General features: G+C 45.0%; 1 protein-coding gene across 4 annotated transcripts in view; it reads left to right on the top strand.

Annotated features, from left to right (window-relative positions):
• The window catches only part of Dlgap2 (DLG associated protein 2), a 684399-nt gene that overhangs the window by 543332 nt on the left and 115254 nt on the right, over window positions 1-25813 (top strand). For all 4 annotated transcript variants that reach the window (XM_040733553.1, XM_040733551.1, XM_021234406.2 and 1 more), the window contains one exon: window positions 3058-3123. In XM_040733553.1, coding sequence (XP_040589487.1) covers window positions 3058-3123 — 66 coding nt within the window. The remainder of the gene's footprint in view (window positions 1-3057; window positions 3124-25813) is intronic.

Genomic DNA, 25813 nt, shown 5'->3' with positions numbered 1-25813 from the left:
TAAAATGAAATGAAAAGCCCCGGTTCTCATCGAGGCAGAGGCTGGCTGCAGACTGGTGGCGCAGCTGTGGCTGGAATGCAAGAGGAAGCCAGCATTAAGACTCATCAGTGTCATTGTCCTAGCTGAGCAGAAATGAAGCCTTCATTAAGGCGGCCTCCAGATGCTATCATTAGCAAATTGGCCAAAATGTAGGCTTGGGTGTGCTGTCTTCAGAGGAAACTTTTGAGAAAACACAGAGGATCTTGGAAGTCTGTGGAATGAGCTGGAAGAGTTAGCAAACTGAGCTTGAATGTCTCCACGCAAGCTCTGTAATGACCGTGGCCCATGTGGCTCACCCAGAGCATGATGCCACTACTGGCAGGGACTTAATGTCCCTGTCCCCAGGACCACACAGTACACCCAGACAAGAGCTTCATGAACACAGCAAGAATACAAGCAGACATGCCAGGATGCATACAAGTTACTGCCCCCCAACCTGGAAGGTCACTTTCTCTTGTGGAGAACCCCCTTTATAGCTCAAAAGAGGCCCAAAATGGAACATGTATGGGAGTTAACCAAGGATAGTGACATGGGAATGGCTCAGAGACGCATGTCACATTTGTTTGCATGGGAAGAATTCTGACCTCAACCCGACCCTTCTCTCCCATCTCCATCTTATAAGGAAAAAGGAGGTGAGGTTCCTCTGCAGACCCGGAACAGACTCCTTGAACATGGGAAGATGAAGAGGCTGGGGCAAGGAGACTTGCAGTCACCCAGATTCAGAATGCCCCAGAGTCTGGCTCATGGCACCGTTGCTGCTCTGCCCAGCCACAGCTTGTTTCTTAGGTTATACAGCTCCCCTTTTGTATTCAAGTTGGAGTGAAGTGATTTTTCTCTAGTAAGTGAAAAGACGCAGAGAGAGGCAAAGAAAGAGAGACAGAGAGAAAGAGAAAGGGGGAGGTGCTGATCAGTCAGTGTTCATGGGATCTCTAAGAAATAAAACTTGGCCTGAAAACCTAAAGGCTGTTTGGACATGGAAGGGCCATCACATCTACACCAAGGTAAACTTTGTCAGCCGTGAGGTGACACCAAGCACAAAGACTCACATGCTCACCTTCTACCCATGGCCTGCGCCTGCGTTGAACCATATGCCAAGACTTCCTGTTAGCATAATCTGAACACAAGGGCCAAGGTAAATTACGCAGTCCCTCCTGTGTCTAAAATTCAGGGCTGACCATAAAACTCACCTACCCACCCTCCTTGGAGCACTGTTCTCAGAGTAAACAGTAGCTTTCCTCAATCCACGCTGTAAGCTGTGACACCAGCATGATGGTGTGATCATCATGCAGCCTGGTTCTCCTTTCTGTACAATCTCTCTGTCCGTTTCTTGGCCTTCAACGTGACATTAGCTCACATTCAAATCTCTTCTCTTAAAATTCTTACTTTGCATATATATGTGTGTTTGAAATGAGGGAATGTGTCAGATCTGAGTCTCCGGGTCTGTGGCAGAGTTCCTTCTGGCTTTGGTATTACACTCTGAAGCAGTTGTCTCCAAGGAGACTGTACTTGGTTAGAACTGGCTATGGTGCAGGGTCTGGGTTCCTACTCCTTAGTGTGGTCCCCAAACCTACCATATCCCTAGTAGGCATTCCTATCTGCTAGTAGGAAAACACAGAAGAGTGGGTTGAAAGCACCGTTGGCCAGGCAGAAAGGCTCCACAGATGGATGCTATGAAGCTGCAACAAAGCCTTTTAATGAAACACGGAACCTGAATCCAGTGAGTGATGATTGTGTACCTGTATTTTCTCAGTGTCAGGAGGGCCCACACAGTGAACCTTGACTTTATCCCTGTGAGGACACTCTAGCTCGGTCCTCAGCATCTTCCCATGACCCACCTCTTTCTTCCCCACACTTCCTATGGAGTACCAGGTGGTGATGAGCTGGCTGGGGTGGTGATAGTGAAGTGTGTAGACCCAATCATGACTTCACACTATAACATGGCCGGTGGTGTTCAATGCCAGAGGAGGTGTGCATTGAGATTTAGAGCCTTCCCACCAATGTGGGGAGCCCCCCCCCATGAATGCACAAATACTGTAATCTACAAATGTGATTACGCCGGAATGGTGACATGTTGGTGGATGCTTCTGTGTGTAGTGATGGATGGCATAATTTTGATATGCACCCCATGTGTGTAGAGACAGTCACCTGTGTGCAATGTGGTACAGAAGATCCTCTGTCTGGGCTGCATCTTCATGTTCAGATGAGCATGGCACATTGCTGATCACATATCAGTTCAGGACAGCCAGGCACTGAACTCAGCACATATGGGCTTGCGGCAGCTTCTGAAAACACACCCTGGGGTTCTGTGAGACACGAAGGTGGGGTCCAGACACCCAGCCCGGCTCCTTGTGGACGGATTGGATAAGAACACAGATCCTATTCACCTTCCCATCCAGTATCCCCATATCTGCAGGACAGAGTTGACGTGACACTGGTGTCATGATCGGTGGTAATCCTTCCTAGTGCAGCAGTGTCTCTGCTGCACCAGCTAGAGAAGGCAACCAAAAGTAAGTGGAGGGGGCTGGGCCAGCAAAACCCACCCAGAATGAACTTACAGGAAACATTAGAGCAGCCACTGCAGGATCTGAGCATGGAAGAATGCCATGCATATAACTGCAATCACTAGATTAGGGGGTTCTCTTTGTAGATGACTCAGACTCCTTAGGATTTGACTGGTTCAAGGAAACCAGGTCAAAAATGGTCTGGAAATTTCAATAGCCTGTACCAATACTAACAAGATCAAATACACCCAAAGTTATACAGGGAAACTAAGGTGTGTTTGTAAAAGCTGTCTGTGCAGGGACCTCAAAGAGGAATTGGGCACATGTGGGAACTTGAGGCTATTGCAGAAAGTGACAATTGCTCTGAAATTGTCAGTACAAAACACTCAGTTCTGAGTAGTAATATTGGAAGTGTCTCTGTGTGTGAACCACGCTGACTGTCAAGGGTCTCCAGCATGGGGAATGACTGCACCTTCAGCAGAAAAATAGTAAGCATGTCTTTGCTTGTGTCTTGCAGAGGAAGAAGGAGGAGACTTGGCCCAGCCGGGCCTCAGCTTCCCGGGACCAGCAGAAGAAGACATAGGTAAAGTAAAGCTGCTGGCAGGGGTGACAAAGACCTCTCAGAGTCCCATTCACCTTGTCATACCCCATCACGGGGAAACTCAGCTAAACTTGTTAAGCACGTCTGGCCTGGGAGATGGTACCCGTGAGAAGCAAGAAGCCATGCTGATGCTTTTGCAATAGTAAACAACTTGTGAATCCCTCATGAGGAAAGGACCCTTGTGTTGTTAAGAATGCAGAGGCCACGTGCAGAACTTCCCACACACGCTGACCCTAGGCTGGAACCTGCCCTCCTTTGCTCTGAGGAAGCCAGCTGTTCCACTCTTCACTGGAAGGAGTTGATGCCCTTGGGCCAGCACAGCATAGTCTAGGGCAGATGCTGACTCAGCAGGTCCTTTCTCTCTTGGAGAACAAGAGTAACTCTTTCTCCCTCCTGCCTGAGTGCTCAGGTCAGACTCATGTGGGAATATCATTTGATGTCACTCCAGGCACAATGGGCTGGCGCCACTTTGGATGGTTGGCCAATTGACAGGGAGTTCTCCTTTCACTCATCAGGGCACCACTGTCAGAGATGGGGAAAGTTGAGTAAATCCAACATCAAACTTGAAAAAAACCCCATGTGGCTCTGGGCTCTCTGTCCTATTTCATGCTCTGCTTGCAGACTTGCAGGCTCACGTGTTCCCTGAATGACTCCAGACTGTGACACTACCCAGATATATCATGGAGGCAGTCCCAACTTGTCTGTTTGAAACAGGATTTATACTATGGTCCAGGCTGGCCTCCAGCTTGTAGCATTCCTACCACTAGCTCCAGAGTGCTGGGATTTACAGATTTGAGACATCATACCCAATCTTGGCTAATACTTCAATAGGAATTTTTCTTAGTTTTCTTCAGACCACCACATATAAGGACTGTGTTGCTTGTCTGGTTGACATAAGTGATACCGGATACTCAGGGAGCCCACTCTTCATGAACTGTGATAGAATGGGTGTCGAAGTCTGCAACGGCATGGGAACTCACAATGGGAGGGGTCTCTAGAACCTGCCAGAAGAGCATCAGATACAGAGCTTTTCTCACTGAGACCAGAAGTGGCAATTGTGGCAGCAATTCCCCCTTTTCCCTGTGACAACTAAAATAGATGGGGATTTTCCCCCATGGGCCAGCTTTCCAGGCAGCAGGAGCTTGTGGCTTGGTGCATTGGCCTCCAGGGACAGGTATGGATACAGAACATCAAGAAACCAAGGTTCAAACAGGAAGTGGATCTCAGGGACGCCAGGAGCCAGTTCTTGTCTTGGCTGAAGAGGGTTAACTTACCCCACAATCACAGAGAGCAATGCTGAGGGCTGAAGCTGGAGTTGTCGTCACACAGAGAGTGTTGCACAGGTTGGGCTGCCTGTTTAGGAAATACTTTGTGATGCCAGAGATGGAAGAGGTTCACTATTCCCATTAATTCCCGTTGTTGTTGTAGAGTTTAGGGCATGGTACACTCTCAGTATGCAACTACTACCTATGTGTCCAGAGCTTACCACTTGTCCCAAACTGAAACTATGTTCCCATTCAGCAGCCCCATGACCCACCATCCTATTTTCTGTTTCTATGAATTTGTCTACACTTGGGAACTTTGATGTGTGGAATCGTACTGTTTGTCTTTAAGCAACTGGCTTGTTTCACTCAGCATAATGTCTTCAAGATTGTGCTGTGTTGTAACACGTGGCAGGATTTCACATTTAGAGCTGAGTAATATCCCACAGTGTCTGGGCTATTTTGTGCTCCTCAGCTCATACATCAAGGGCCACTTCATTGTCTCGATAGTTGAGCTGCCGAGCACAGAACGACATGAGCACAGTGTGCCAATGTCTCCTCCCCTCTGTTTCCATCTTTCTAGTCATAACCACGTGTTTGCACACATGGTAAACCTAAGTTCACTGTTCTGACGCCCTACCCTGCTGTTCAGGGATAGAATCCCACTGGTCATTATGAGTATGAGAGGCAGCAGACAGTGCTGGAAGCTTTGGGAACAAAGAAGTGGTGTGCATGTGGCGGGGGGGGGCGTGTAATGATTGCTTATTTTCAGCTTCTCGAAAGGTTCCTGCTCAAAGTGGGGTAATGGGTAGAGGTCACAGGTTTAGGAACATGTGGGCTTCCTGGGGGTCTGGAGGAAGGGGAGTAAGCCTGTGCCTGTGCAGCACTGTTAACCTCTGAAGAGAAGCAGATGTTCAGGGAGCCCCACCAACAGCCAACAATTTTATACTTAATATAGCGTCCATGTGTTTATTTGGGGCAAAGGGGCTGTGAGACAAGGTGGGACAGAAAGCTCTGTCTTCAGGTTTTTGTTGACTTGACAGAAGGTAAGAGTTATTTGGAAGAAGAACCTCGGTTGGAGAGATGCCCCCCCCCAGATGGTCTCTGGGCAAGTCTGTAGGACAACTTGATTAGTGATTGATGTGGAAGGGCCCAGCTCACTGTAGGAAGTGTCACCCTTGGGTTGGTGGCCCTGGATTATAGATGATAGCAGTGTGGGGAAGCCAGTCTCATCAAGTCAGTAAACAAAATTCAGTTCTCACCGCTGGGTTCCTGCTTTAGTTCCTGTCCTGACAACCTACTGTGGTAGACTGTGTTGTGGAAGTAGAAGCCAAATAAACTCTTTCGTCCCCAGGTTGCTTCTGGTCATGGCATTTTATCACATTAATAGAAACCTAGCTGTGGCAGAAATTGGTACTACATTTGTGGGATATTGCTGTGAGAGATCTGACCATGTGTTTAGAAGGACTTGTAGAAGGATTTTGGTATTTTGGGCTAGAAAAGACATTGAGTGTTCAAAGCTTGTCTTAGTTTGGGTTTTTGTTGCTGTGAAGAGACACCATGACCATGGCAATTCTCATAAAGAGAACACTTAATTGGTGTGGCTCTCTTATAGTTTCAGAAGTTCAGTCAATTATCATCATGGTGGGGAGCATTGCCGTGTACAGGCAGATGTGGTGCTGTAACTGAGACTACTACATCCTGCAGGCAACAGGAAATCAACTGACTGTTCACACTGAGAGAAGCTTGAGAAAAAGAGAACTCAAAGCCTGTCCTCCCAGTGACACACTTCTCCCAAAAAGGCCACACCTCCTAACAGTGCCACTCCCTTTGGGTTCCGTGGGTTACTGTGGGAACAATGCAGATGCTGTGCAGACAATTGGGGACTGATTTCCGAAGTTTCACAGGGAAGTGTGAGAGGCCCTTCAACACTCTACTGGGGCTGCTAAAATAGTTTGGGTTAATCATCTATGGTTCTAGTCAACTGGCGGCTGCAGAATTTGCTGTGATTAACAAGAGTCCACAATCATTAAAGTGAAACCTCTGGTTTCCTGGGACAGTTACTTGCTACTGGCGAGAGGGAGCTAAGCTGTGATTAAGGAGTCTAGGAGACAGACTGTGTGTGCTGTGGATGCAGAGCCAGAGAAGCAGGGCTGCCCAGGCCCTTTAGGCCCAGAGGATCCTGAGTGGATTCCAGATGTGGAACGCTGAGCTTCTTACCCCGTGGGCCTTGCTTTTGCTGGGCTTTGGTTGGCCTCTGCTGCCATCCCTTCCTCTAGGAGGAAGCACTTGTCTAACTTGTTTCTGATTTCACAGGCACCAAGGTTGAGAGACTCTTTTTTTTTTTTTTAATTGTTTGAATTTTTGGAGACTGTGGGGTTTTCAAGAGCTGTTATGTGTTTTGGGTTGTGATATTGTTATGAAATATTAGGGATAAATCAGGAAGGAAAGGTTGTGGTTTAATGAGTGATGAGTTTGTATGTCAAGTTGACAAGGAGTCACTTGTGCTGCTAAGTTGGCTTTTTGTTTTGTTTTTCTGTCAACTTGACACAAGATAGGGTTACGTGAGAAGCATCATACCCAGCTCACAATTCCATTTTAAAATTTTGTTTGCATACAAACAAATTAAAATAGAACTTAAAGCTGGCATGTCGGATGCTTAGGGACATCGGGAGAATGGCATCTTCATTGACGGGCACTCTGCTGTCACATGTCAGTTTCCAGCTGCGCTGAGCCCAGACACTGTCCAGTGTGATGTTTCCGACTCCCACTCAGGACTTTGTGGGTTCCTTCCCTCATGCCTCAGCTACACAGTAGGTAAAACAGTGTAGAGGACAAAGACCAGTGGGATAGAGGACCCCTAAGGAAGGCTAGTGCAGAGACAAGCCTGGGAAAGGAAAAGGTGTCAGCCACCAAGTTAGAACTGAGGGCCAGGAAGGTATACAGGAAAGCAATGAAGACAGTTGCAGAGATGAGTGCCTTTCTGGGAGTCGTGGTGTCCCCCGAAGTCACTAGACCTGTACAGGTAGATAGGCAGTCAGAGCTGAGTCTGGGGTGGAAGGGGTCTCCTGAGGGCAATGGTGTGATTCAGGAATGGATGCATGAGCTCTCTATAGTCACAGTAGGTAAGTCACCTCAGGGTTCCATCTGGAAATGTTAAAGACTGAGTCCAGGACCAAACAACATTGGGTATGACATGGTGCTGGCTGCTGGCTTAACCTTCTGAAGCAGAGCTCAAGAGAGACCACACAGGGCTCTGCTAGAGGTCATGTTATGACCAGGGTTGGAGCAGGTGGCTTGTATACTCAACAGGACCTGGAGACTGTTGACAGAAAGGATAAGCCAAGAGGGAGTGATATCAGGATTCCCTGAGAGCATCAGCCAGATGCTATTTTCAACCTCGGACTCTTGCACAGTAGAGAAAAACAAACTTCATATGATTCCCCTGGAAAGGAGAGAGACCAATGCAAGCTATGTGTCCTTGGTGGATGGTGCTCAGTCAGCAAGGTCCCAGGTGTTTACAGATCCACAATTTGTAAGCTATACCTGTCTTGTCAGTTAAGAGACAAGGTTAACACCAGAGGGTGCATGTCCTGGGGACCTGCCCCTCACAGAGCAGCCGGCCAGATTAGGGACAAGAGCATGCTGCCTGACAGTGACTTCTACATTCTCATGCATCTCTGAGACCCACTTGCCTGTTATTCTCAGATATAAACATCAGAGGCAGGTACCTCTGTGTGCATTTCTGAGTGCTGGATATACCACCTGAGCTGTAGGAATAGAAGAGGTATGTCTACTGCATCTCATGGGGTATGTCTACTACATCTCACTGTGTTCCCAAGGAAAGGCATATCATTCAAATGAAGCAAGAATTGCACACTAACTCCTACAACTCATCCCTTGACCACCATGGTACATCAGATAGATAGGTAGATAGATAGATAGATAGATAGATAGATAGATAGATAGATAGATAGATAGATAGATGATACATAGATAGATAGATAGATAGATGATACATAGATAGATAGATACATAGATACATAGATACATAGATACATAGATAGATATGTACGTACGTGCATACATACATACATAGGCAGGCAGATAGATATAGATACATAGATACACACATAGATACATGATTGATAGAGATAGGTACATAGGTAGGTAGATAGATATCTATATAGATAGATAAGTAGATAGATGATAGATAAATACATAGACAGACACACAGATACATAGATACATGATAGATGATAGAGAGAGATAGAATGATAGATAAGTGGGTAGGTAGATGATATATAGAGGGAGATAAGTAGATAGGTAGAATCATAGATACATAGATAAAAGATAGATGATAGATATAGAAAGATAGATGATAGGTAAGTAGGTGGGTGTGGTCAGCACTATGGGTATGCAGACCTCTCCCTACAGTGTCCAACTTATAAATAACATTCAGTGTATTTGATACATGGTATTGAATCAGGTGTTATCTGATTAACAAAAAATGTGTTTGGAACAAACATACATGTAATGTATGTTTTCTTGCTAAATTAATTTGGCATGCATATGTGAGTTGACTAAATTCTCAGTATAAATCACTCAATGTTTCATCTGAGGCCATTAGTTAATTCAGCTTAAGACCTTTTTCATAATGGAAACACCAGCTTTTTCACTGCAAGTATGAAACCAAAAAATAAATTTCCTTAGTAAGAAACCAGTTTCCTTGGAAATGAGAACTTGCGATTTATAATAACTTATATGCTATGTGAACAAATGTAAACCCCAAAACCAAAAATCTGGTTAGTAGCTGAAAGGAGAAGTAATATCCCCCAAGTTTTATTAAAGTGTACCAAAAAAGTGTACCAAAAGCCATGAATATGTGACAGTTAACCAGCTATACTTAGCACTAATAGGACATTTAACTCACCATCTTTTAGAAGCCCCCTGTGATCAGAGTTGTTTGACCCAGAGGAAGAGTAGAGACCTGAAGTTTCCTTAGCCCACTCATCCCTGTCCCCAGGAGAAATAATGGAGGAGATACCTGGGTCTGAGGTCACCTGCTCACACTGCAGAAATCCCACACAGAGATCAACACAAACTCTTCAAATAAAGCAATGAAAACTTTACAAATAAGTCATGAATTTTATAACCTACCATGACAACATGGCTCAAGTCACTTCTTTTGCACAATTTCCTAAGAGGCGATTCTCCAGTTAAATAGCCGGGTTCATCACAGCAGAGGAGTGAGACAGCTAAGCACCGGGGATGGTGGAATAGTAGGCATGCTTCGGCAGTGAACACATGACCCTTCCGTCCGACCTTCTGAAGTTTCTCCCATCTAAAGCCCTGCAGAAAGCAATGAACTGCAGCCTCCAAAGCCAGGAGTTGTTTTGTCAATCCTATGCCTTCACAAAGCAACTTGAACCAACAAGAATAACCCTTGGGTTAATAAAACCAGGTAACATAGAAACTGGACTAGCCAAGAAGTTGTTTTGATGGTGATTCTGAAATGTCTGAATTAATGCAAATTACTGAATACCCTGTGTGCATGAAGAGACCTCATCAAGCTCTAGTACGTTCTGAAGATTCATTGGACCAGTGCATGGCTGGTTTTAACATTTTTTTTTGTTAAAGACTCAAAATTCAAGTTCCTAGCATGGCTTCTCAGGGGGCTAAATATAGAGAGGGGTACCTGGAATTCAAGCACTGCTATCCTGCACCTTCCGGAAGGATATGCCTTGGCAACTCAGTGCCCCACCCAGTGGTGGTCACTGAGTTGACCCAAGAACACAGGCTCAGCCACGGGGAGATCTGTATATTCCAGCAACATCAGATGGAAACAGGTGAAAACACACATCTATCCTCTGAGTACCACTGTTGCCTCTGTCTTTTCCTAACATAATACAAGCCAGAGGCGGATATTGCTAGAAAATAACTAGGTAAAATTTGTGAACCTAAAAATTACTGTAACCAAAGCATAAAATCTCATATAAAGGCAAACTCATCAGATCAACAACAGATTTCTCAACAGAAATTCTAAAAGCCAGGAGGGCATGGGATGATTTTCTTCAAGACCTAAAATATATAACTGCCAACCTAGATTACTATATCCAGTAAAGCTATTTTTCAAATAAAAGGAAGAATAGAGACATTCTATAATGAACACAAGCTAAAGAAATCCATGACCACTATGCTAGCATTGCAGAAACTATTTAAAGGAATGCCAGAAGAAAACAAACAGCGTGAGACCATGGAAAGAATAATGCTTTCCAGAAACTGGAGCAGCAAATGGGCATTAAGAAACACACATCACAAAGTGATAGGGTGTGTGTGTGTGTGAGTGTGTGTGTGTGTGTGTAGAAGCTATATTAGCACCAGGGGGCTGGGCTACCTGTCTTCTTCTACACTCCCCATCTTTTAGGAGACAGGACCTCTCCCTCAACCTGTGATCCACCTGTCTCAGACCCTAACACCTTTGCCATGGTTACAAGTATGTAACACCATGCCTAGTTGTTAGGTAAGAACTGGGGATCCAAACTCAGCACCTATTGCTTGCATGACAAGCTCTTTACCCACTAAGCCATCTTCCCAGCCTGGAACATGGCTTTGATATTAATGATCTCACTTCTGATGAAGCGATAAAGACTAGCAGCCTGTTTGAAAGATCAAAGAAGTGAAGCACCTCCAAACCCATTCTGTGAAACCATGATTAGGTCAACTTCAAAACTACATACAGACATAAACAAAAAGAAGTGTCCTTGTGAACATAGATGCTCCGGGCGGTGGTGGCACACGCCTTTAATCCCAGCACTCGGGAGGCAGAGGAAGGCAGATCTCTGTGGGTTCGAGACCAGGCTGGACCGACAGCCTCCAAAACAATACAGAGAAACCCTGTCTCGTAAAACAACAACAACAACAACAAAAAAAGAACATAGATGCAAAATTTCAATGAAACACTAGCATTTGAGTTCAAGAACATCTTTAAGGTTTTTGATATTTATATTTTTTAATTGAAAATAGATCATTTAAACATATGTTGTGATCAAATTGGATTTGTTCCAGGAACGCAAGGGTAGTACTCCATATGAACATCAGTAAACACAGTATTAAACAGAATGAAAGACAAAAATCACACAATCATCCCCACAGATTCCAAAAAAAAACTTTGACAAAATTCAACACCCAGACCCTGAAATCTCAGAATAGAATGATGTCGATTAAATATTTCAAAAGACTACATTTAATAAACCTTCAAAGTAGCTGAGTGGAAGGAATGAGAAACATTTCCTCTAAAACCTGAAGTGGAGGAAGTTTATACAATGTCTTCACTCTTACCCACTACAGTACTTGAAATACTAGCCATACTTATGAGGCAAGAAAATAAATAAAATAGTAATGGAAGGAGTCAAAGTATACCTTTGCAAATGAGATGACTGTGCACATAAAGGCTCTTCCAGAAGACCTTAACATCTAATGCTGAAACCTTCAGCAAAGTAAACTGAGAAACACAAAATACTCCTCCAGTACACCAACAGCAACAAATCTGATGAGAAAGACACCGGGAAAATAATCCCATTTATAAAGATCCCTCATAGCCTCCCCCAAAATACTCTAGGTATGCACACCTAAAGACAAGAAGATGTCTATGAAGAAAATACATAAAGCAGTGAAGGAATAAATTGAAACTCACTCATGTTCATGGATAAGCGTAACTAATATGAAAAATGGCTTGTTACTGAAAACTGTCTATGGATTTCATACACTCCCCATTAAAATTGAACTAAAATTCTTAATAAAATAATTAATCCTAATGTTCCTATGGAAGCACAAAAGACTGAAGAGACCAAACAGTCTTAAGGAGAAAGAGCCATGCTGGAGATAACACAGTTCCCAACTACAAATTTTATTACAGAAACGAAGACAAAAGCCCTGCACACAATTATACATAAACCAGTAAAATAGAATCAGGGATCCATAAAGAAATCCGTATGTGTGTATACATGTGTGCACGCGCACCCACACACACACACACACACACACACACACACACACACACACACAGAGAGAGAGAGAGAGAGAGAGAGAGAGTGAGTCATCTGGCTTTTTGACAAAAGATACTAAGAACAAGTGGTGCTGGGAAAACTTGGACTACAGCCCTGCCTTTTATCCTGTCATAAATCAATGCAAGGGGCATCGGGGACCTTAATATAAGACCAGAAAATTTGAAGGTTTTAGGAGGAAATACTTCAAAAGATAGACAAACACTTTTCTGAATTGAACTTAAGATAAAATAACAAAACAAGGACATGTAGAATCACATCAAACAAGAAAAAAAAGGTTTTGACAACATAGGAAACAGAGTGAGACACAACCTGGACATTGGAAACAATCTCTGTCGATTACTCAACTACAACATATCTACAACATATAAAGAACTCAAAAAGTTGAATGAAAAAAATCCAGTCATTATTAAAAGAAGAAATATAAATGGTCAATAAATATAGGAAAACACCACTTCAACACCTTTAGCTTTCAAGGAATTGCAGGTGAAAATGGAATTAAAATTACGTCTTACCTGTTAGAATGGTTTTATCAAGAAAGCAAAATTTCCTGAGCAGGTCAGGGTATTTCTTGTATACTGATGGTAGGAATAAAAATGAGTGAAGACATTTTAGAAATCAATATAAATATCCATGAAAACTAAAGCTAGCACTGCAGTATGATCCTGCTAAACCAGTTCTGGTTATGCACCCCCAAGGAATCAAAGACAGGCAGTACAGACCCACGGACACTCCATTGACTACAGCACTGCTCATCATGCCCACAGCGCCTGCAGACACACAGCCAGCAAGTGCAGCGATGTGGTAACCCGCAGGGCATCAAGGAGAGGCATTTGGGTTGTAGGGTCCGTAATGGCACAAAATGATGGGTAGAGTACGGTGAGACCTCTGTGACATTATCTAAGGTCAAACGTGTGGGGAGGCGTGATGAGAATGCAGACATTGTCTGGAAGGTGGTGAATGACCTCACAGGAGGAGCAAGGAGGCGGGCGTGGCATTCCTCCATGCTGAGCAACTGAACCATGGCAGGGAGTGAGTGACCAAGGTATCTTCCGTTTACTTTGTGGAAGCAAAATGATGCAAGAGTAACTACTGAAACTGAGACACCCTGGGCAGAATGAGGAAGTGAGACACTGCAGTCAACACAAGCGTGCACACATGTGCATATTAGAACATGCGCACAGGCACAGACATGCAGGCACACACATGAACACATACATACAAATGTATCTATCTGTGAACATGCATGTGTGCACACAGTCACTAACATACACAAACACTTGAATGTATGCTTGTTCATTCACACATGTATGTACATCATACATGCATGAACAAAGCGCACATATTCACTCACACATGTGCACATCACACATACATGCAACAGGGCACATGTATCCACACATGTTTACACAGAGGCACACATGTATGCACACCACACATGCATGCACAGGGGCATGCCAACATACACCCTAACGTCTTGGTCACTAGTCTTATTCCCATTCTTACCTACCCACTGCTATAATGGGCTCCTGCGCTGACCCATTTCTAACATTGGACAAAGGCCTGGACTGGTTAAAAGGTTCAGTTTGAAGAAGACACAAAGACATGGAACCGGCATGTGTCAGGTTCCATCCTGTTGTCTACCTGATCCTCACACTAATGGGACTCAGATGATTAAAAAGAAAAACTTCGAAATGTGATCAGACGTCTCCCGAACCTGTGCCTACCCCACCTTCAGCAAGGAGCCATGTGACCTGGACAGAGCAGTGACAGATCTTAGCATAATAGAGGCAACTGGGGCAGAGCCAGTGTGGCCACAGGACATCTGCAGAGTGGCCTACATGACAAGAGCCAGGCCAGGAGTGTCTATTAGGACTCATGGTAATACGAGGCTCACGGTGGCTGCCGCAATCAAGAACCTTCAATTTCTGAAAGGCAGAAAGAGAGTGCAAACATTTCACTGAGGGAAGAGGTTGCGGCCATTCTTCCACCTTCTGCTCTCTGAGAGAAGCTTCTCTGCTTGGTGCCGGGCACTGACGCCCACCAGACTCCTGCCTTTGTTGTGTAAAATGTTCTTTGTGTGTCTGAAGCCTACAGTCACTAGCTGATGAATGATGCATTAACTCTTGATTCAAAATATAAGCCAGCACGGGATAGAGAGGTGCTCTCTACTCTCTCACAAAGCCCGCCAAACGCGCTGTGCTTGGAAGCAATGCTGTGTGCACTTCTGAGGCGGCATACTGTGAAGGAGAGCCACACCTGTGTAGTCATTCTCCTACCAAGGCGACATCCGCTGCTGTGGTGCTGTTTGCTGCTGTGGACCCACAGCTGGCTCTGACCTCGGGCCAGCCGTACGCACCCTCCACCCAGTTAACAGTGAGTGGGTCACTCCTGGTGCACAGTTCCAAAGACAGGGTGAGGTACTTGTTGGCCCCAGAGAAAGGCCAGGGCCTCTCTGGTCTGTGGAATTTGGTAGCCTCTCGGCACTGCCACACAGGACCTTGTCTTAGTTTGCGTTTCTATTGCCACAATGAAACACTGTGACCAAAAAGCAACTTGAGGAGGAAAGAGTTCATTTGGCTTATGCTTCCATATCACTGTTCATCATTGAAGGGAGTCAGGGCAGGAACTCAAGCAGGGCAGGAACGTGGAGGCAGGGCCATGGAGGGGTGCTACTTACTGGCTTGTTCCTCATGACTTGCTCAAAGTGCTCTATTATAGACCCCAGGACCACTAACTCAGGGATGGCACCACCCACAATGGGCTGGACCATCCTCCATCAATCACTAATTATGAATATGCCTTACAATTGGATCTTATGGGGGCATCTTCTCAGTTGAGGTTCCCTCCTTTCAGAGACACGCCCTGATCTGTGTTTCATGTGTATACATTGTGCTCCAAAGTGATTCACTCTACTACCTGCCGCCCTGGGGGACAGTAATTCCTACTGTGGCTTCACATGTGTGGTCTCAAACTATAGCACTGGTAGCAGTGCCTCCTTTCATGGTTTTTCCAGTGTGGCCTCAAAGAGTAAGAAAAACCTCATAGCAACTTTTCTATAATCAGATGCCTGTCCCATCCAATAGCAAGGGAACTCTTCCAGAGCATACAGGAACATTCCCAGAGTGTCCCGTGTTGTGAAACACAGAAGCCATGCACACATGGTTGTCTCTACTTCTGCAGAAGGGCTTGGACAAGACTTGTAGCTATGGTATGCTTAGAAAGGATGTCAGAAGAGGTTGACATCCTGTTGCTTATTGGATTAGGAGTTTGTTTTGAAAATAAGACCCAGCATTTGCAATGTGCCTTTGGAGATTAAGGAAGTACAGATAGGGGTTGGGGGTCACTCAGTGACTGTGCCAGGCATCCGAAAGGAACATCTTGAGTAACAACACAGTAACTGGATTTCAGTCAAGGCAGCTTCATAGACTATTCTTGAAATGACGTCTATAGAGAAAGTCATTAAAGCTGGCAGTCTGGCTGATGTTGGAGTCTGGTGTATCTCAGGCAGCCCCAGTTGAGACCAGCTGAGGGATATGTCAGCATTATGCAGCATGACTTCCCTGCATTAGGCAGCTTGCCCGTACTATTTAGTCTTCCAATCAGGCACAAAATCGAGTTTGCTGATGTGTAGCTCTCACTGGAACGCCTGCCATTCCCAAATTGCATTCTGGTCAGAAAGGTCTGTGAATTTCACCTTCCTTAGCCAGGGCACGGTGTGTTAGTTCTGGGCTTTCCTGTGTTTTGTATCTTCACTGTCTATTCTCTGGCCATGGTGGACCATGTATGATTGTGTTGTATGAAGGGGAAAAGCAAGTATGTGTTTAGAAAGTGTCTGTGTGATGTGCAGAGAGCAGGGCTGGAATTTGTATCACAGCAACTGGTGGAATTGGCGGGCTCTTGAACCTCAAAGGTCATGTGACTCCTCACACCCATCAGCTGATAAAGAGAACAAGCTATGGTTTGGACCCAGGCCTCCTGGCTCCATTGGTGTTTTCAGTGAACTGAACTCAGATTATATAAACTCTGATTCTCCCTGCCATCTGCTCCAGTTATTATGTTATTGAATCTTTGATACTTGTTTTTGTTAGTTTCTGAAAATTGTCACAATGATACATAAACTTATAGTTGTTATGACAATCAAATCAGATCAACCCTAGGGATTTCTATTTTAATTATCTTGAGCTACTAGAAATAATTGTAATTAATTAGTGTTTTAGTCATATATTGTAGCGTGACATTTTCTGGGGTGATATGAGCAAATGGTTTTTCACCCCACATAGGGCACTAAGAGACAAAAATAAACAATTCCACAAAGGTTCAAGCTGGTGAACCAGTGAATTTATTGAGTTACTTACATGAGCATATATTCATCAAAGTTGCTACATGACCTAAAAGTTCACTTCAACCTGTGTAATTAATCATAAAAGCTTCATTCTGGCAGCTCTCTTCATGATATACTGACAACTTAAAGTCAGATAGTATCCTTTCCCCAGCAGTACTTAACTATTTATATACCCTTGAGGAGGGAGCAGCCTTGTGAATCTGGTATGTTTCAGGAACTTCCTGAGACTTGTGAATTGTATATATCCTAAGTCTTACTTATAACATTTTTATTCACTCTTCAAATTTTTATACATGCATACAATGTATTTTAATCATACTCACTTTCCACTGCTCCCCCTAATTCCTACAGAAACCACTCCCACTTCAACTTCATTCCTCTTGGTCAAGTTTGTGCCACCCATTACAAATGGATGTTGGGGTCCTCTACTGGAATGTGGTTGACCTACTATAGGCTACAGCCCTATACAATTTGACTATCCCCTCATTGTTATCCCCCTCTTAAGCAGTCATCAATTGCCAATAAATAGCTCCTTAGCTAGAGGTTAGAACTACAAGCCTCTCCTCCCTCCATGCTGGAATGTTTACTGACTTGACATTGTATAGGTCTTGTGCAGGCAATCATAGTTGGTGTGAGTTCACAAGAACATCAGTCCTGTGGTGTCCAAAAGATCCTGTTTTTTCCCTGGTCCTCCAAACCTTTGACTCTTATAGTCTTTCTGCCTTCTCTTTGGTGATGCTCCCTGAGCCTTGGTGGGGAAGTAAATGTGACATAGATGTCCCCTTTATGGCCGAGCATTTCACTAACACTTACTCTCTTCCCCTTGACCAGTTGTGAGCTTCTGAGTTACCCACAATCCTCTGCACAAAGAAGATTCTCTGAGGTCTGAGAGCAGCACTAATCTGTGGGTATAGAGATAGTATTTAAAGGACATTTTGATACTGTGTCCGTTTAGCAAATTAATAGTATTGGGTTTGTATCTGAGGCCTATGAGCTCCCCAGCCATGGGTTTCTTGGTCAAGTTTACAGTACCAAGCATATGTATTTTACATGTGTGGCAGACCATACATCCAATCAAAGAACAGCTGGTCACTTACCCCAAAATACATTTGTGTCACTATTGCACCCATGAGTATATCTTGTCGTGGTGTTCATTGCAGCTTGCAAGATTCAGAACTGAGTAAGACTTTCATGACCTTTCTCCTCCAGTACCCTACACAGAATAGAACATTCTGGTACTTTATGAAAGCTAGGCAGAGGGAGGAGACTCCCCGCTGCCAGAAACCTTTTGATTTATCCGTGTCTTGTGACTACAGCATGCGGTATCTTCAGCAATATGTACTTACCATAAAGTTCTGGTGGTCAACCAATAGCACTGGCAATAGCCTTCATTGTCCTAGGGGGTCTCCGGAATAAACCAACAATTTGAATGTAAGTATCCCATACGTGGAAGTGAGCTTTTTATTCTCCAGACTATGGCTTCTAGGAGCAGAAAGTATTATCCTCTGGCTAGGGTGACTCCAATTAAACTTTTTTATGTATGTATGTGTGCTTATAGCAGGTTTCCATATGGTTTTGAAGCACTCTTAATGTTAACCCTTCTCCCCCCTACCCCACCCCCACCATACCCTCACATCCTCCTCCTTTAAAGATGGAATGTTTCAGTTCAGACAACACTGTGCCGTAGCAGTATGTTTGCATCCATGTTTCTGGATGTACATCTGAAAACCAAAAAGGTCATAGTGAGCAGGTATAGAAATCTTCTCAAAGTATCAGTGTAGGAACTCTCTACAGTTCCTTACAGTAGCTTGAGTTTTTCTCTCCACCTGAATTTCAGGATTTTGAAAAATAAAAATAAATAGTTGACCTGATTTCCAGAACAGCCTCGCAGGGCCTGAGACAGGGATTCTGGAGCCACAGCTGGAACCCGTGAGGAGACATGTGGAAGAGTCTTTTCTACTCAGCATCTGCTCTCTCCTCCAATGAGAACTGCTGCTTGGGAAGCCACAGGTGCAAGTCCTTGGTACCAAGGACTGTAGGACACTCAGCTGTGTCATCACCCTGGACCACCATTTCTTCACTTTTCCATGCTTCACTCTTCCTCCTCCAAGTACATAGTCAGTGTCCTAGACCAAAAACTCAAAGTCGGTGGACTCAGTATGGACCAGTCTTCCACGCAGAGCTGACTGCCTGAAAGAATCCAGAACACTCATCCAGCATGGGTACAAGAGCCCTGACATCCTGGCATCTCCCTGACTCCAGGTTGGGTGTAAATTTTGACACAGTTGGGAATGGTACTGGAAGGCTCAGCCTCTTCCTCGGAAATGGGTGTGAGGGGATCCCAGACCCCAGAGCAGATCCCAGAGTCTAAGATATGACTGTGGTGTCAGCATCCTATACCATTTCAGCCTGTGAAAGACAGTGTCTCAGTTGCCCACAGAGAAACTGCCAGGCTAGGCATGATGAATAGGCCTATGATGGCCTCCCCCTGACCCTGCAGTGAGGACAACCTCCCTGGGTTTGCTGGAGTCAGGTGCATACTGTGTTTGGTCATCATAATTGATGAATGTATCTCATAATCATAAGGAAATTCTGCAGCCAGATCTATGCATCTGTGACTTGACTAGTCACCATGAAAGAAATCATTTATTTTCTATGGCCAGGCAGAAAGAGCAAACAGTAGGGTTAGGGTGGCCTCCATGATGGTGATGGTGCTCCCAGAAGTGACTTTTGAAGCATGAAGGGGAGGATGACAGTATGAGAACATTTTGACAGATAAAGGACTACCCCAGATGTTTGTCCTAGTCTCTCCAACCTGCAAATGTATCAGGCAACAGTAAACCAGATCACTGATGTGTTGATTGTACAGTGACTATTCAAGTGGGTCTATGTCATCAGCAGCCATTTGGGCAGCCAAGAAGGTCAGAGGGGTCTATAGCCTGGGCTCAGGAAAAGTGTGATGCTTCTTGGAGAACCAGTGATTTATGGGGCTTACTAACAGGTGTATGGGTAATTCCGGCATTTGCAAAATGCAAAACCCCACCCCAACATGGGTGATGATTCATGAAAACTGCATCTCTGGGACACTCAAACCCAGTCAACCCCTCACCTCCTGGGATACTTTACAATCTCCGAGGACCACATGCAACTGGAACCTCGGGTGCAGGTCCAATGCCACACCCCCACTTCTGTGACTGAATGTAATAGGCTTGCTCTTGTGAGTATCTATGTAAGTAGACAGTTCCTCTTACGGAAAGATGAACAGTCAATGTAGCATCCAGAGGACAAGTGTCTACAACAGGAGAGAGAAAGCAAAGCTGTTTCCCATCCCGCCACTGCTCTTACCAGCTTCCAGATCCTGTCACCATTCCTGCATAATTACAGGAAGAGCCCTGCTTTCATTTCTGTGACTGAGTGAGGTCACTGGGTGAAAACGAGCAGCTGCCTCCCACGTCACTGTTTCCGTGGTCCTTCCACATAGCATGGGGCTGTGCAGCCTGCCTGTCACGGGATCCAACCATCTGCAGCTCTGACGGTCTCTGAGCTTCTGAACATCTTTGCAGCCCTGAAGGGACACTGATATTATGTGCTTTTGCGAACATTCCGTGCTCTTTGCCTACTTTCCTAATTCGTTCATTGAGCTTTTTCTTCCTCCCATTTCTCATCAGCTTTCAGGAGAGTTGGCATTTTGTGGGTGACATAAGTGGCGAACTACCCCATTTGTTTGTCACTTGGCTTCCACTTTGACCCCACGTCCCCCAGAACATTGTTTGTAATGTAGTCAGATATATTAGTCTTTACAGGTCTTAGATTCTGCATCGCGGATAGCTCCCCGCCCGTCCCCATCAGTGCTTAGGGGGTTCACTGATTGCTTCTAGAACTGTGAAACTTCCTTTTTATACAGTACCTTTGGAAGTCTTAAGAACAAACCTATCTTAGGACAGGAGTCAAGGATTCAAGTCTGTGACACAGTATAGGCAGACTTTTCTTTCCCACCCTCCAATTCCCAAATAACCAACACAGAGACTCGATATTAATTATAAATGTTTGGCTGAGCTGGGCGGTGGTGGTGCACGCCTTTAATTCCAGGACTCGGGAGGCAGAGGCAGGCAGATCTCTGTGAGTTCGAGGCCGGGCTGGACCGACAGCCTCCAAAACAATACAGAGAAACCCTGTCTCATAAAAACCAAAAAAAAAATGTTTGGCTGATAACTCAGGCTTACTACTAACTAGCTCTTACAACTTAGGCTAACCCATTTATATTGATAGACACTCTGCCATGTGGTATTACCTCTCTTTCATCTTGCACCTCCTGTTTCCTCTCTGTCTCTGCTGACTCCTCTGACTCTGACCTTCTTCCCAGTACCCTTAGTCTGGTTTTCCCACCTAACCTTATCCTTTCCAGATGATTGGCCAGTCAGCTTCTTTATTAAGCCAATTACAGCATAATTTACACAGTGTACAGAAGGATTATTCCACTGCAGTAAGTGAATTGCTTTCTATTTTTTTCCATAACGGGGTGGATTGTTGAGCTATATTTCCATTATAGGTGATAGAATAGCAAGAATGTTTTCCACAATTTTCTTTCAAAAATGACAGTTACCTTCTGACACTGGTCATCATTCATCACTGCTGTTCACTCTAAGCAAAGACTGCAATGTACTGGGGTGACACAGGCCACCATGCTCACACAGGGGAAGGGCCTGCTGCTACCTCTGTGAGGGAAGCATAATGTGATCAGTTGCCATTGTCAACTTGACATGATATTTAATCGCCTGGGAAGAGAGTGTCAGTGGGGATCATCTGGATCAGATCAGCCTGTGCATGTATCTATGCGGGCTGTCTTGAGTGCATTAATTAATGTGAGAAGACCCGCTGTGAGTGGCGCCATTCCCTAGGCAAGGGGTCCTGGACTGTAAAGTGAAGAGTGTTACCCACAAATAAGAATGCATGCATTCATCATTCTCGTGGATGTGATGTGACTGTGTTGACTTCCTGCCTTGACTTCCATGCTACAGCGAACTGTCACCTAGAATTATGAGCTAAAATAGACCACGTATCCCAACACATGGTTTTGGCAGGATGTTTTATAACAGCAGCAGAAATGAAACTGGACTTTGTGGGCTCTCCCAAGACTTCAGAAATTCCCAAACACAACCAAAAACATGTAATAGAAATAGCATGCATCTTAAAAAACGTACTCCAAGGGTCATGCTGGATGTATTTCTAGATTCAGTCATTATTTGAATAACTTGTCAAAGCCTCATCAATGAAACAAAACGTCCCAAGCTATCTGACATCAGGCCACTGACCTCTTTGCATGTCCTCCTTTTCTTCTGTAACACAGGGTTATGCTGGTTGAACAGGTTCAGCTATTAGTTGGCTTAGTTTTTTTCTATTAGTGACCCATTTCTTCTGTTTCACCAGTTACTTGATTACTACCAACAAAGGGTAACCCAGTATCACTGACACTTGCTTGTTGGTCCCTAGGAAATTTCGGTGCCCAGCCTAGGGTGGAAAGTGTGTGAAGTGGCCTGAATGTAGAGAAAGACAGACAGCTATCAATGAGCCTTAAGTCTGAGCCTATGGAAACTCCCAGGGACCCACAAGGATAACCCCAGCTAAGACTCCCAGCAATAGTGGAAAGGGTGCCTAAACTGGCCTTCCCCTGTAATCAGATTGGTGACTATCCTAACTGTCATGATAGAATCTTCACCCAGTACCTGATGGATGCAGATGCAGAGCTCCACAGCCAAGCACCAGCCGAGCTCCAGGAGTCCAGTAGAAGAGAGGAAGGAGAGACTGTATGAGCAAGAGGGGTCAAGATCATGATAGGGAAACCCACAGAGACAGCTGACCTGAGCTTTTTGGAGCTCATGGACTCAGGACAGCTGCATGGGATCAAGCTAGGTCCTCTGCATGTGGGTGACAGATGTGTAGCTTGGTCTCTTTGTGGGGTCCCTGGCAGTGGGACCAGGATCTCTCCCTGGTGCATGATCTGGCTTTTTGGAGCCCATTCCCTATGGAGAGATGCCTTGCTCAGCCTTGATATATAGGGGAGGGACTTGTTCCTGCCTCCACTGAATGTGCCAGACTCTGTTGACTCCCCCTGGGAGGCCTTTACATTCCTGAGAAATGGATGAGGGATGAGTTGAGGGGTGGGAGGAGGTGGGTTATGTAATTAGTATATAAAATGAATTAAAAAAATCTGAGCCTATGATTTTAAATATTTTCAGAAGCATTTGGCAGACTGCATGTGGTAAACATGAACTTCCTGGGCATTTTCTAAATAATGCTGTTGTGTTAAAGGTGAAAAGCATGACCTCTCAACAGGAGGGACTCAGAGAGGACATGACTACATGCCTACTCCCTTCTCCCATGCGTGTGACCACTCATGCTCTCTGCTGCCCTGAGGAGCTGCTGCTTCCTTCGTATGGCTCCTCATCTGCAGGGCACATTCCCCAGACACCTGCTAGGTTTCCACCCAGAGTCCTCTTGCCACATCTTGGCCACATGTAAGGGTATCCAGACAGGAAACTGAGCCCAGAGCAGTGTTAGCTCACAGCCTGGGCCTACAGTGTGGGGGTCAGGAAACAGTTCCCATGAGAGTCCAGCCCACTACATGGACTACGGAGGAGGTCAAAGAAAGGTGATTGCTCCAACACTCTTCAGTACGGTGTTCTCTCTCCAGCAAAGCTGACAGCAGCCAGCTTCCTTAGGAAGAGAGGAGCAGCCCGGGACATCCAGGTGACACTGTGCTGTGCCAGCACGGCTACCATCTCAGTGCTCAGCTGGCAGCTTTGCCACTTAGTGTGCGGTGCCCTTAGACCACGTGCACAGCAAACGTTTTGTTATCAGACTCATTGTAATGGGCATGTATTAACTGCGCTCTTCCCTGAGGCCTTGGGATGACAAAAAGTTGAGATTGGTCCACCACGGGGCTCTTAAAATGGGGTGGTTGGTTTGTGCCTGAAAACTGCTAGGCATTGGTCTTCTGTAGCAAGGCCACATTCTCCAGGTAGGGCCCAAAGGGCTAAGATGGCACCAGCTTTTGTGTTGTGAGCATTGCAAAGCAGCAGATGCTTAGCTTGCACAATGTGAAATATTGGGCTCCTGGTGCAAACACTGTAAGGGCCAACGTAAAACCGTGGCCATCACAGGACAACACTAACCAGCCATCCAGGAACTGGCATATACTGTGTCTATCTTTGTGGTTTTATTTAGCCTGGTAAAATATTTCACAGATGATAATGCTGGAATGACAGCCTACTCCTTTCTCTGTTCTGGTGTGTCCCTGGGACAAATAAAATGGATCTATTCTGAAAAATACCCTTTATTCCTATAGTTTTATAGTCTATTGGAGAAGTTGAAACCTATTCACATATTTGTAATTTATCTTGTCTATGAGATACCCTTCATTTTGTTTACTTTCTTTACTCCAGTGAATGCTTGTTTGTGCATGTGTGCACGCTGTATGTGTGTGAACGTGTTTGTGTGAATATGTGTACATGTGGATTGCATGAATATGTATTTGCATGCATAAGCACATGTGTGCATGTGAAAGCCAGAGACCAATGCCAGACATCTTCCTGGCTCACTCCCCGTGTTATTTTTGAGACAAGGTCTCTCACTGGACATGGAGCTCGCAGTTAGCTAGACTTGCTGGCCATTGAGCACTAGGGGTCTGCCTGTCTCTACCGTGCCAACACTGGGGTGACAGACGTTTGATTTACTGTTGTAACATGGGTGCTGGGGATCTGAATCCGCATCCTTGACCCCTAAGCCAACTCCCCAGCCCTTATTTCCATCCGCACTTTAAACAGAAACAACAGTGTGAGAATCTTTCCTTCCCTATAGTGTCGCATTCTCTGAGGGCCATCTTTGATCTTGCAGCTGTGTTTTTTTCTGACCAATCTCTGTGATTAGAGTGATTTTGTGTTTCTCTGCTCCCACTGGCTACAGAAGAGAAAGGGTGAAAGCTGCCTGCAAGTCCTGCCTGGGTTCTGGAGCACAGCCCCTCTTTCTCATTATAAAAGCACTTCAACGTTTTAGCTTGCTTTCCCGTTAACATTTGCAACATCAGGTTAAATTCTCTGGCAATGGCAGCAGTGTGTAAACAAGTAGGCAACATGAAATTGGTTCCCCATACTGTAGAAACACTCTGGGCAAAGTGATTCATTTAGGAGTGGTTTCTTTCTTTCTTTTTAAACATAGAGAGTAACTGTAATTGCCGAAGGGTAGGAACACTTTACAACTTCTCCGATTTTTGCTTCATTTATTTCCTAGGTCACACTCATTTATAAACGCCCTTAGGTAATAAGAGAGCCGGGCTTTGCCACACCGTGACCTCAGAGCACACTTTATTTTTTTTACTCTTTTTTCTTTTATTATTTTAATTTTAAATAGCTTGCTTCACATGTCAATCCCAGTTCCCTCTCCCTCCCCTCCTCCCACACTCCTCCACTATCCCCCCAGCCTCCCACCCTATCGCCACTTCCTTCCACATAGGGGATATCTAGAGTCTGTCATTTCACTCAGGGCAGGGTCCAGGCACTCCCCTAGGAGTCCAGGCACACTTTAATTTTTAATGTGTCTGTTTGACTCTGAGAAAGATTTGAACCTCAATTTACAGCAGATCTTTTTAAATGGGTGAACCGGGAAGGATGTCCAGCGGCAGCACCTCTCTGACATCCACATTCAAATCCTCTGGAGAATCTTCGAGGCTTCTAACTCCCAAATTGGCTCTTTCTAGAATGAAAATATAAGTTGCACTCAAACACTGAGGATGGCCTTGTGTGTGTGCTGGGCTGAGTTATTTCCCACCGCCCCTCAGCAGGAGGCAACACCTACGATCCTGGGGTGTGACGAATGTGTGCCTCTTAACCTTTCATCCACCCAAGTTATTCTCAGATGAGTTGTTGGCATTCACAGGCCTGGGCTGTGCCTTTCCAGATGACACGCCCTCTCCCTACTAGTTTCTCCTGCTAAAACACTTGGGG

The sequence above is a fragment of the Mesocricetus auratus genome, unplaced genomic scaffold, assembly GCF_017639785.1.
Source record: "Mesocricetus auratus isolate SY011 unplaced genomic scaffold, BCM_Maur_2.0 Super-Scaffold_100031, whole genome shotgun sequence".
Taxonomy (NCBI): domain Eukaryota; kingdom Metazoa; phylum Chordata; class Mammalia; order Rodentia; family Cricetidae; genus Mesocricetus; species Mesocricetus auratus.
This window is presented reverse-complemented; position numbering and strand designations above follow the sequence as displayed.